The sequence below is a fragment of the Mauremys mutica genome, chromosome 2 (assembly GCF_020497125.1).
Source record: "Mauremys mutica isolate MM-2020 ecotype Southern chromosome 2, ASM2049712v1, whole genome shotgun sequence".
Lineage (NCBI taxonomy): Eukaryota > Metazoa > Chordata > Testudines > Geoemydidae > Mauremys > Mauremys mutica.
In genome coordinates, this window is record NC_059073.1 from 169,491,937 (window position 1) to 169,505,516 (window position 13,580).

The 13,580-nt window shown below is 46.1% G+C and overlaps 1 protein-coding gene across 1 annotated transcript in view; it reads right to left on the minus strand.

Moving 5' to 3' along the window:
- The window catches only part of ICE1 (interactor of little elongation complex ELL subunit 1), a 65,073-nt gene extending 54,790 nt beyond the window's left edge, over positions 1-10,283 (minus strand). The window contains exons 1-4 of the mRNA XM_045005040.1: positions 10,114-10,283; positions 2,646-2,704; positions 885-919; positions 307-325 (exon numbers count right to left, since the gene is read on the minus strand). Coding sequence (XP_044860975.1) covers positions 307-325; positions 885-919; positions 2,646-2,704; positions 10,114-10,194 — 194 coding nt within the window. The 5' untranslated portion in view covers positions 10,195-10,283. The remainder of the gene's footprint in view (positions 1-306; positions 326-884; positions 920-2,645; positions 2,705-10,113) is intronic.
- Positions 10,284-13,580: the final 3,297 nt, after the last annotated feature.

Below are 13,580 nucleotides of genomic sequence, written 5' to 3' on the forward strand. Positions count from 1 at the left end.
CAGCCGTAAGTCTGCCCTCAGAGGATCCTTCCAAAGCCTTTGCATAGTGGAGATGCCTAGGATGGAGTTGTAGCACTGCAGAGATTTTAAACAGCAGTGGGAGCCAAAGGGCAGCCCCAGGCAGTTGCCAATACTATGACAGGCCATTTAGGTCTAAATTACACAGAGAGAATATTGAAAACTGGAGTCAATGGCCATGTAACTGTCCATTACTTTGCACTGATAAATATTTCTCTTTCCTAAACAAGAAAAATTACCAAACAAAGCAGAGATTTAAACAGACCTAAAACTGAATTTTGTTCTTACCTTTCAGCCACCTGAAGCTGTGATAACTTGTTAAGGAAAAAAATTTAATACATTTACCACCATTTTCTCAAAAGTGTTAAGAATGGAAGTAGTATGCTGGAATCCCAACAACTGTGAAGAAATATCTAGTCATCACACCCTTCCCAATGGAAGATGACTCAGAGAAACAAAAGTAATGTTTAATGGTACAACAGAATTGTTACAGTATGACAAAGTACTGTATGGAGTGAATACATTGGAAAAAAATCCAATACCTATGTAGAATCACTGACTTTGTTAAGCACTTGAAGCAATAATTCTCAACCCCTAGTTTAACTTATTCTAAAGACAATTTAAAAAAATACTGGAAATTGCCAAAACTCAGGCGTGTTAAAGTTTCCACTTCTGAAGTCCAATTTTTTCCCCATAGACTCTATAGATTCAGTTGTTCAATACTTTAGAACAAGTAGTACTTGCTACAAATAAACTTCTAACCCTAATTTTTAACTTCACAAATTCCCCAAAGTCCTATCTGTCAAATGAAATGTTCACATGTTCAATGTTCAAAACACTAAGAGAAATACAGAAACAAAGGATATCATTACACTTCTGTTGATATTCTGTCAGCAAACAGCTGTAAAAAGAATAAGATGTTTACATGGGTGATCTTTCAATACATTTTTGAATCTGACTTGGACAATGGAGTTTTAAGATTCCATTTCTTATTCATTATACCGAAATGCAGAAAGCTTTACAGTAGTTGTATTGTTTACAAACCCAGCTTAGTTACAAGCTAAAAATAAGTAATTCCCTTTGTTTAATTTAACAATGCAAGCATCAAGTTTTAATTTTGTCAGGCTTTTTGAAAATGTCAAACCTGAAAACAATTCTAAGTGTGTGGATTTGACGTCATTAACTTTATTTTTTCTTACATTATGTATTTAAGCTTCTTTAGCAACACTTTTCAGTTTAGGCTATTAGGAGTACCTACAGCCTCTCTTAATTAAATTATGTCTTGGTTCTTCTGATAATTCACCTCAGTCCAATGTATTATATTTAATATAATAGACAACTGGTAACAGGGATTAGCATCTTAATGACAGAACTAAATTTTCTTGAGAAAAAGTGGATGTTAGAAGAAAATCTTAATTCTCAGACTCTGCTTCCAAAGAAGCTTTCCACTAAATTTTCTCACTGTATGTTGGGAACATTCTCTTACTTTCAAACATTTATCTGGTATAAGTAGTTACTCCTGGGGGAATTCTGTACCAAAAATTTAAAAATTCTACGCCAAAAAATTCAAAATTCTGCAAAATTCTGCATATTTTGTCAAAAACAACACTATATAATCATGCCAGTTTCAATTATTTTGGTAATTTATTTCAAAATACCTGTCAGAAACTATGTCTGTAACAATACAGACACAAAATAATTCCCCCAGGAATAGAGAAGTAAAGAAAGAACTGTTTCTCAGCTCCCTCCGCCCCAGAGCCCAGCAGGGGGGCCAGACACCTGCACCCTGTATCCTCCAGAGCCCAGCTTGGGGGGGGCACCCCCACTCACCCAGACACTCGCACCCACTCCCTAGCCCCCATAGCCCAGCTGTGGGCATCCCCCCAACCCAGACACACACAACACCTCCCCACCAGAGTCCAGCTGTGGGGCCCCCCCAAAGCCGTTACACTTGCACCCTCTCCTCCACCAGAGCACAGTCACAGGGCCACCCCCAGCCCAGACAGTTGCACACCCTGCTTCCCCAGAGCACAGCCATACCCCCCTCCCCAGACACTTGCACCCCCTAACCTCAAGAGCCCTGGGATGCAGAAGGAGAAACAGCCTGATTCTGGGTCCCAGGCTTGTACGGCTGTCTCATTCCTTCAGGGTGTGCCAGGAACCCTCCAGCTTCCTCCCCCTCCCTCCTGCGGTGTCTTCTATTTATGAGCTGGCTCTTCCAGATCCAGCACACCCTAGTGGTGGTCAACAGCTCTGCAGCCCATGGGGGGGGGGAGGGAGGGGGAGGGGGAAATTCTGGGCACACAACATTAATTTCTGTGCAGGGTATACAGTAGTGCAGACATGAAAGCAAGACTGACAGCAAGTCTAAAATAAAATGAAGACACACTGCTAAGCCTCTCTACACACTTCACATGTTGCAAGTAAGAACTGAAATGCGATACTCTATAGTTTAGGTCTGAGGTCTTTCCTGAGGAAACCATGCCCATTTTACTTTTTTGTGATGACTAACATCCACAATGGACAATAGATTAAAACAGTCATATAATGCTATAAAATGTATTTTTTAAACTACTAGTTTAAAACAGTAAAAACGAATTTGTGTAAAATAGATCAGTTGTACTTACTCTGTGTCAATTATTTTTTGCTTCAGTGCAATTAATGCAGCTACATATTCATTTAAATTCTGTAAGGAAAAAAATCTCAAGTTGGCAAAGAACTTTCACACCAAAAATAGTACAGACACTATACACGCCCCAAACTGAGGAAACTTGTTAACATTCTATATATTTTCAAGTTGACTGGCTAACCTAATGTATTTTTTCTTTTATGCTCCCCATTAAATCCTGACAAACAACTAAACCAAACCATAATGCAGTTCTCTTAATTTATCTATGCCCACTGATTTTCTAATTTACAATTCAAATATTTCTGTTAATACTAATGCTCATTCCCAATTCAAACTTTCTTTAAAAAACATATCAGAGAAGCCTATCTTTCATCTAAAACGTGAAATGGATTAATACTACTGAAAATATGGGCCTCTGAGTTTTAAGAAATTGTAATGAAAAACTGAAGATCCAAACTTCCATATGGACTATTGTAAATGAACACTGCCGAAATCCAAAAGGTATGTGAATTGAAAGGATACACTTATGAAAGATGAGGTAAAGAAGACAGTTCACTGGAAAAATGCTCTGCCAGTCTGGACTCTGGATAGTTAGACTAGTTTAAACAAAGCAAACGTTTTTTTTGACAAATACACAGTATTTCAGCCTCTTAGAAATCCAGCACTGCTCTTTACTTTGCAAACACTATTCCCAAGATTTATCGCCGAGGCTTCTGCCATAAGAAAGAATGGGAGAAAGAATTAACTGTTAAAAAATTATATAGTACACAGGTTAAGAAAAGAGTGTCTGCACATCTGGGTCTAGTGCTTAGATTATCCAAAAATACAAAGTTTGTTTTTAAAGTCATAAGATACATATAGTGCATAATCAGCAATAACCCACATTTAGGTGAATAAATTTAAGAATACAGTTTAGATTAGGGCTGTCAATTAACTGCCGTTAAAGTGTGTGATTAACGCACACCACAATTAACGCTTTTTTTTTTAAACGGCGTTAATCACAGCAGGGCAGCATCAGCTGCTTTGGAGTACCTACCTCAGGTCAGACGCAGTAATGCAAGCCTCCGCTGGAGGCCAGACGGAAAGAGAAGAGGCTACAGAAAGACGCACACGGTTCTCATGCCAGCTCCAGTGGAGAAGTATTTTTTAAAAGTAAAAACAGGACAGCTGAGGGTTTGCCCAAGCTGCCCCGCCCCTTGCAGGGTGCTCCAAGGGGCTGGGGCTGAGCACCCCACCCAACTCTGCACTGCCCATGCTGGGATCTCTTCCTCCAGCTCTGTGCCATCCGCAACTGGGGCTGACCCCACCTCCCATTCCCCTTGCTGCCTGGGGCTGACACACATTCACACATCCCGAGCTTGGGGGCTGACCCCAACCCCGAGCTCCATGCTGCCTGGGGCTGCAGCTCCCCCACCCCCAAAACTCGGGAGCTGACACCCCCCCCCACGTCACCTGCAGCTGGGGCTGAGCCCCGTGCCACCCGCAGCCCCCCCCCACAAGCTCCGCACTGCCCATGGTGGGGTCTGCCCCACCAGCTCTGTGCCATCCGCAACTGGGGCTGACCCACACCGCCGAGCTTTACGCCACCCACAGCTGGGGCTGACCCCCTCCCCCCATGGCTCCTGGGACTGAGGCTGGCTCCCCCTGAACTTGGGAGCTGACCGCCTCCCAAGCCCCATGTCGCCCACAGCTGGAGCTGAGCCTCCTGCCACCCATATGTCCCTGCCAGCCCTGTGCCGTCCACAGCTGGGGCTGGACTCTTCCCCCCACCCGAGGCTCCATGCCATGTGCAGCTGTGGCTGAAGGCCCCAAGCTCCATGCCTCTCCTGGCTGACACTTACCACCACCCCCAACCCCCAGCTCTGCGCTGCCCAGGAGACAGCTCTGAAGCCAGCACTGCACACCAGCAGCAAATTTTTCCACTTTCCTGCTGGCCGGCAGTGCTACCTTCAGTTGACCCCCAGTCAGCAGCCGCCTCTCTCTGCTCTGCCTTGCTGCTGGGACAAATGCCCAGTTTTGGTGAAAAAGTAGGGACAGCTGGCACATAACTGAAAAGGGGGCCTGTCCTGGCCAAAACGGGACACATCATCACCCTAGCCAGCCTGCGCCCTATTGTGCCCAGCCGGCCCCTCATTCCCAGGACCAACCCCCCTGCATCGTGCCCCATTGCCCCAGCCGGCCGCTTGCTCCAGGAGTACCCCACAGAGAACATGGGCCTGGCGAGCTCAGCCTCTCTACGCCTGCACTATGATGAGTCCCTGAGGTTAAAATCCATCCTCCCTTGCAAACAAGGGCTCACTCAGCTGAAGGGAGCCCAACTAACTCAGTAAAAGGAGGTGAGCTAAGTACCAGAAACCAGGCATCCAGAAGCAGCAGCAAGACACCTCCCTCACCCTCCTCCTACACAAGTTATTGCTTGCTCCTCCCCGCTGTCATTCCCGGTACTCCCAGACTCTCCTCCTGCACAAGTCATTGCTTACTTCTCCAATCCCTAAACCCTGTATGCAGATTTCTAAGATGAAACTCTCTTTGGGCAGGAGGTGAACTTGGTGAGCTCAGAAACCTACCCCAACAGGAGCATCATCAAGAATTCACCTCTCTCTTGAACAACTCACACCCCTCTCATCTCCAGAGTACTGAGATAAAAAAAAAATCTTACCCCTTCAATAAGTTAACCCTCCTCTAAAGGACACATACAAAATAGTATACAAAAGGCTAACCCAGCAGCAGCAGGCGAAAAAAAGCTTCCTGCACAATTCACTCCCATACTGAATGTTAATCCTGAGGTAAAAATCTTTCCATATCTACGGCAAGGACTCTTTTGAACAGGACACAAATATGTTGATAATATAGAACAATGTATTGAATTATTCCAGACACTGACAGTTCTACTGTGCTTTCATCATCTGGAGTGATTAAATATCAAAAAAGATAATGGAGCAAAGTAGCAACAGTTCAGGTCTTTTGAACAGGAAGTTGATATTTTAAAAACTTCTAGATGGTTCTTTGCCTAAAAAGACTTATCTGGAGGTATTGCAAGGCTGAGTTCCAATATCATAGAAGCACTTCAAGTCTGCAGTACCACCTACGTTCTAAGCATGCTTTTGTCTCTGGATCTTGTGCTACAGATAACCCACCACCACCAAATTAATCCAGCCAGCCGCAACAAATAACAATTACAGTTTCAGGATCGCTACAAACCCATGGATTAAACAAAGTACAACATCTTAACCAATGCTATTGCAAAGTGGATAGCTATGGACTGCAGACCACTCAACACTGTACATGACAGAGGCCTAAGAGATATCATTCAAATTGCATCTTCCACTCAGCCATGCACTTTGCCCTCCCGAGGAGCCATTGCATCACGAATAAATGACCAATATGACAACGAGAAGACTACAAAGTAAGAGCTTTCGAAAAAATGCACTGGCTGTTGCTTTGACTAGTGACCACTGGACATCCTTGAGCAATCATAGCTATCTTGGTGTCACGGCACACCTTATTGATGCCGCATGGACACTGTGGTTGTTTGCTCTAACAGTAACCCATCCTGAAGAGAGACATTATGCTGAAGCACATGCAAAGCATTTCATGGATGTTGCAAAAGAACAGAATATTCAAGAAAAAGTAGCAACAATTAGTACTGACAGTGCATGTAAAATGGTAGCAGCAGTCAGTCGCTTGCCTTTCGAACACATGACGTGCATTGCTCACAGACTGCAGTGATCCATTACAGTAGAGCTCAGTGGTAGTGGTTTTGAAAACGTGCTGGCAAAATACAGAAAACTTGTTTGCCATTTCAAATAAACACAGTCCAGCTAATAGTACAGAGCTAGGAATATAACAAGCTGCAAATGGACAGAAACAAGAACCTCTCATACACAATATTTCAACCAGATGGAACTCCACATTGGCCTATGATTCAGCGCCTGCTTTGCAATAAAGCCGCTATAACATCCACATTAGTTCTTCAAAAGCACCATCTATCAGTGCCAACAGATAAGGATTTTGAAAAAATGCAAAAGCTAGAAACACTAGAGCCCTGCAGGATTGTGACTGAACTCCTTGGGGGAAGAGGGGGGAATTGTATGTCTCCTGCTCCATGGTTTTACCTGCATTCTGCTATATATTCTACGTTACAGCAGTCTCTGACGACGAACTAGCATATGTTGTTCAATTTAAGAATACTTTCACAACAGATTTTACAAAATGCACTAGACCCAAGATTTAAGAATCTGAAGTGCCTTCCAAAATCTGAGAGGGATGAAGTGTGGAGCATGCTGTCAGAAGTCTTAAAAGAGCAACAGTCTGATGTGGAAATTACAGAACTCAAACGAGCAAAAAAAAGAAAATCAACCTTCTGCTGGTGGCATCTGACTCAGATGACTAAATTGAACATGCATCATTCCCACTGCTTTGGATTGTTATTGAGCAGAACCCATCATCAGCATGGACGTATGTCCTCTGGAATGGTGGTAGAAGCATGAAAAGGCATATGAATCTTTAGCACATCTGTCACGTAAATATCTTGCTGGGCAGGCGACATTGTAAACAAGAAGCAGGCAGCATTATCTCCCACAAATGTAAACAAGCTTGTCTAAGAGACCAACACCCACAAGATCTTCACCAAGCATTCTCAAAACTACGATATCCGCACAAGGAAACAAATCAACAGAGCCAGACATGTACCCAGAAGCCTCCTGCTACAAGAAAAGCCCAAGAAAGAAACCAACAGAACTCCACTGGCCATCACCTACAATCCTCAGCTTAAACCTCTCCAATGTATCATCAGTGATTTACAACCCATCCTGGACAACGATCCCTCCCTTTCACAGACCCTGGGAGGGAGGCCAGTTCTCACCCACAGACAACCTACCAACCTTAAGCATATTCTCACCAGCAATCACACACCACATCATAACAACTCTAACTCGGGAACCAATCCATGCAACAAACCTTGATGCCAACTCTGCTCACATATCTACACCAGCAACACCATCACAGGACCTAACCTGATCAGCTACAACATCACTGGTTCATTCACCTGCACGTCCACCAATGTGATATATGCCACATTGCAATGCCCTTCTGCTATGTACATTGGCCAAACTGGACAGTCACTACGTAAAAGGATCAATGGACACAAATCAGACATCAGGAATGGCAATATACAAAAACCTGTAGGAGAACATTTCAACCTCCCTGGCCACAAAATAAAAGATGTAAAGATAGCCACCTTAGAGCAAAAAAACTTCAGGACCAGACTCCAAAGAGGAACTGCTGAGCTTCAGTTCATTTGCAAATTTGACACCATCAGATCAGAATTAAACAAAGACCTCACACCTCAACTGCTAGCAGAGGACCTCACCATCCTTGACTGAACTAACCTCGTTATCTCCAGACTGATTCTTGCCTGCATATTTATACCTCCCTCTGGAAATTTCCATTACATGCATCTGATGAAGTGAGTATTCTCCCATGAAAGCTTATACTCCAACACATCTGTTAGTCTTAAAGGTGCCACAGGACTCTCTGAAGCTTGTCTAAGTGATTGGCTGAAAAAGAAGTAGGACTGAGTGGATTTGTAGACTCTAAAGTTTTATATTGTTTTATTGTTAAGTACAGTTATTCTTTTGTACATAATTCTACATTTGTATGTTCAACTTTCATGATAAAGAGACTGCACTACACTACTTCAATAAGGTGAATTGCAGTTTCTTTTTTGTAGTACAAATGTTTGTAATAAATAAATGTAAAGTGAGCACTGTACACTTTGTGTTCTGTGTTGTAACTGAAATCAAAATATTTGAAAATGTAGAAAACATTTGCAAATATTTAAATAAATGGTATTCTATTATTGTTTAACAGCACGATTAATTGTGATTAATTTTTTTAATCGCTTGACAGCCCTAGTTTAGATATTAGCATCCAAGTATTCAGCTACATCATTCATGAGAAAGTATCAGAGGGGTAACCGTGTTAGTCTGGTTCTGTAGAAGCAGCAAAGAATCCTGTGGCACCTTATAGACTAACAGACGTTTTGCAGCATGAGCTTTCGTGGGTGAATACCCACTTCTTCGGATGCAAGCAGTCCGAAGAACTGCTTGCATCCGAAGAAGTGGGTATTCACCCACGAAAGCTCATGCTGCAAAACGTCTGTTAGTCTATAAGGTGCCACAGGATTCTTTGCTGCTCATTCATGAGAAGTTATACAGAGAGTTGGTTGAGGAAAGCAAATATAGCAATAAGTAAGATTGTCCCTCAGTAATTGAGAATATATGGTAGATTGTATTTTCCAAATGAACAATCCATGTGGAAAATATTTCAGTTACTTTCCCCACTGTGCTTCTCATCAGCACTCCATCTCATCCTTCCTGGTATTGCTGATGTCCAGAGTGATGTGTGTACTCAAAATCATAACCAAATACAGAAAAACCCAGGGTACCCCTCAAGATGCATGCATCACTAATTTAAGCAATAATCTTAACACCTTCAGCCTCCCTCACTATTTCTCTTTCCTATTCTTAAATTAAGCCCCAATTCTACAATGAGTTCTGCATAGGAAGACAGACCTCTGAGGCTCTGCAGAGTGCCACTAAAGTCAATAGGACTACATGTCTGAGTAGGCTCTCACACACACAGCATATTGCAAGACTGATACCTTAAGAATATTAACTCTTCTGGGAAGAAACGCTGTCATTTTCTGTTTTGTGAAGTACCATACACACTTGTAGTGCTGTACAAATCAGTAAAATAGATAGATTTGGTAGAAAAGGAATCAAATCAGCTTACAAAAAGAAAATCTTTGTAAAATCCAGCTGGAAAAGTGCACGTTATCCATGACTTTTAGGAAATCCAAAAGTGCAGAAGGGTGATGCTAGTGGAATTGCTAGAAAAAAGCGACAATAGAGACTACAGCTCTTTTCTGATTCTTTATGAGACAGACGTGAAGGGACTTCTTTCCGTTTGCTATTTAGGTTCACAATTCATGTTCTTACCCACTCTATTTCCCCTGAAAGGTTGCTGACAGGTGGAGGGCTCGGCATCTGCCCGCCACATCAAGGTTCACGATACCAAGACTGAGAATTAAACTGACTATTTTTAAGACTTTAAAATTCAACACGGTCCGGTGGAGGCCAAGGACGCTCCCAATGAGCCGAGCGAGGGCCGCTGCGGAGCCTCCAGCAAGAATTGAGGAGACACGACTGGCTCTGCCCACGTCCTGTGGTTAAATGCCACAGCAGCAAGAAGGTCGCTGGACTCTAACCAGAGGCGCCCGCCCTGGCCGAGCACCAGAAGGCAGGAGGAGCAGGACCCGCTGTCTGCTGCCGGCAGGCGCGCAGGTGGCTGGGCGCTACCTGCAGAATGGCAGCGTGGGGCGGGGTCCCAGCCGGCTTGCGGGGGGGGGGGGGGACAGGGGAGGGGGAGGGCCCCGGTCTCAGCCGGGCTCGGGGCGCCGGTACCTGCTGGAGCGCGCTGCAGTTCGCACAGGCCGTGGCGGCCTCGGCCGCGATCCCCGCCGCCGGCGCCTCTCCGGGCATCATGGTCCCCGCGGCGCCGAGTCCCCGGCACCGGCCCTGCCGCCGCCGCCGCCGCCCCGCGCCCCCATCCGCCCGCAGCCCCGGCAGCGAGGCGCTGGGCCGGGGCAGACGCGGTAGAAACGCAGCGCGACGCAGTGCCAGGAAGGACCCCCCCCGCCTGGTGCCCGCCCAGCTGCCTGCCCGGGAACGGAACAGACCAGCCGGCTTGAGGCGCTGTTTTTCGGGGCGGGGGCTCGCTCCGTAGAGCCGCTCGCAGCCAGATTAACGAGGGGTTCTACGGGCAGGGGCGTGTTTACAAACAGGCTATTCCCAAGAGCCCCGCTCGGGTCCTGCTTCGTTAGGGCGGGTCGCGCTTCCCGCCTCCCACGTGACGGGGGAGGAGCGGCGGCTGCAGGTCCCATCATGCACTGCGTCTTCTCGAGCGTTGCGTGCTGGGAGCTGTAGTCTCCTTGGGCATCCGCACGGGGCTGGAAGGGCGGGGGCGCTGCCTGCCTGCTGGGCTCCCGCTGTCCCGCCGCCTCCCCGCCCCAGTAAGCGCACACGGGTGTGTTGGGCACTGAGCGGCAGCAGCGTGGAAACCACACGGGTCGCCGCCTCGGAGAGCAGGGCCGGCTGCTTTGGGGCCAGACTAACGCGGGAACGAGAGCGATTACTGTGTAGCCAGAGGGACTACGTGGATTTTACCCATGGAGTTTTAGAAAAAGGGACTCTGTCAACAAAGAAAAGTTTTGGCATAGCGCTTCATTGATTTATGAAATAAATAAAATATCTAAATTTTCAGGTGTAATCAAATATAAATAATCCAGGATACAACATTAATAAGGCACATTCGCTACCTCTCCCTCTCCTTATTTCTTTTATGATTTCGTTTTCTCAAGGTCAGATATAAGTTACTTGCTTTTTAGAAACCAGCTAAAGCCTATGTGTGCGTGTGTGTATATATGAATATGTAACTAGGTCTTCCATGCAAGACCAGATTCACACCCAGGGGCGGCTCTAGGATTTGCGCTGCCCCAAGCAGGGCGGCACGCCGCTGTGGGCGCTCTGGTGGTCGCCGGTCCCGCGGCTCCGCTGGACCTCCTGCAGACGTGCCTGCGGAGGGTCCGCTGGCCCCGCGGCTTCGGTGGACCTCCCGCAGCCCTGCGGGAGGTCCACCGGAGTCGCCTGCCGCCCTCCTGCGGGACGCCGCCCCAAGCGTGCGCTTGGCACGCTGAGGTCTGGAGCCAGCCCTGTTCACACCTTACGCACCCCTAGGCACAGCATCTTCAGCACCCCCCCAGCCACCCCCTGTCCAGCCTAAGAATCACTGAGAGCTGGGTGGAACCTCAAGAGACCAACTCATAGAGGTCTCAGTGGAGAGGCAGGTGAGGTGGCAGCAGAAGTAACAGTGCAGGGCCATTGGTGACTTGAGCAGATGGTGGCATGATGGAGTAATGGTGGCATGAATGACAGCATGCTGAATGATGGCACAGCTGCACACAGAGTGACTAGTGGCAACTGTAAGCCAGTTGAGGTAACATTGCTCAGTGTTTCTTCCCCTGCCCCCCTTTCTGGGTAGGAGATAAACTCATGTGAATGAACCTCTGAACTCTGGGTCTCTGCTGACCAAGGAGAGCTGTGAGTGGGGTGTGGTGGAGGGAGAGGGGAGTGGCATGTTAAAGGGACATTTGTTGTACTTAAACACCACAAGGTGAGAAAGGGAGGCAAAGGACTCTGGGACAGGAGTTTTGCTAATGTTCAGATGTGTTCGAATCATGGTTGTAGCATTTTCCCAAATTAATGCCAAGCTCCTTTCTTCTTTTTAGTAAATGTTTTCTCTGCTATACAGTGCTTGCCAGGGTGGAAGTACTGCCTCTTAAAGGAAGCTAGTATGGTGCTTAATTTCCCCAGATTACTGAGTGATGGCTCAGGCCGGTTCTGGGTTGAACTGTTAAAAGGGACCCCTGGATATTGAGCCCAGCCATTGTTGCTGCCAGCTCCACATGGCAAAAGGGTCACACCACTGTTTCCACCCCGCCCCGCCCCACCCCACCCCCACTCAGAGAACATAAAAACATAACGGCCCTACTGGGTCAGACCAAAGGTCCATCTAGCCCAGTATCCTGTCTTCCGATGGTGGCCAGAGCCAGGTGTCCCAGAGGAAATTAACAGAACAGGTAATCATCAAGTGATCCATTCCCTGTCGATCATTCCCAGATTCTGGCAAACAGAGGCTAGGGACACCATTCCTGCCTATCCGGGCGAATAGCCACTGATGGACCTATCCTCCGTGAATTTATCTAGTTCTTTTTTGAACCCTGTTATGGTCCTGGCCTTCACAATATCCTCTGGCAAGGAGTTCCACATGTTGACTGTGTGTTATGTGAAGAAATACTTCCTTTTATTTGTTTTAAACCTGCTGCCTATTAATTTCATTTGGTGACCCCTAGTTCTTGTGTTATGAGGAGTAAACAACACTTCCTTATCTACTTTCTCTACACCAGTCATGATTTTATAGACCTCAATCATATTTCCCCTTAGCCGTCTCTTTTCCAAGCGGAAAAGTCCCAGTCTTATTAATCTCTCCTCATACGGAAGCCGTTCCATACCTCTAATCATCTTTGTTGCCCTTTTCTAAATCTTTTCCAATTCCAATATATCTTTTTTTGAGATGGAGCGACCACATCTGCACACAGTATTCAAGATGTGGGCATACAATGGATTGATGTTTTCTATCTCTGTCTTAATTATTCCCAGCATTCTATTAGCTTTTTGACGGCTGCTGCATGGGGAGAGGCACGGCTGGCCTGCTACTGGTAGCAAATTACATCAGAGAGCAGTTTTTGTAATCCCTTACATACAAGTAACTGCTGCAGGTAGCAAAGTCCTACAGGGAGCAGGTTCTTGCACTGCACCTGCTGGCGCTGGGTGGTGCCATGGCAGGTGATTTAGAAGTTCCGATCGGACTCTGTCTCTGAGAGCTTGTGCCCTCCAGTCTCAGCGAGCTCCAAGTGCGAACCACCAATTCGAATTCGCATCCTGAGCACCCAATGATGGGGCGGAGGGCAGGGCCAGGGCCACAATATCCCTGCCCTGTGAGCAGAGCGACCAATCACAGTTCCAGCTGGGTTTGAAAAAAAGTGTGCACAGCTGGAGGATACCAAAATGCTTTACAAACTGCAATAATCATTGCTAATTTAATATTGTCCCCATTATTGGTATTACATATTACTTCTCTCTAGGTACCTGATTAGAAACTCCAAGACAGTAACTACGTCCATTTGTTATTTCTAAGAATTATCTCCTGGTTAAGTTACCTTCCATCTCACAGGAGAGAGCTTATTGCCCACTTGTTGGGCCAGGTACATTTGTCATTTACTTAAACTTTCAGATTACCTAAAATATGGTAT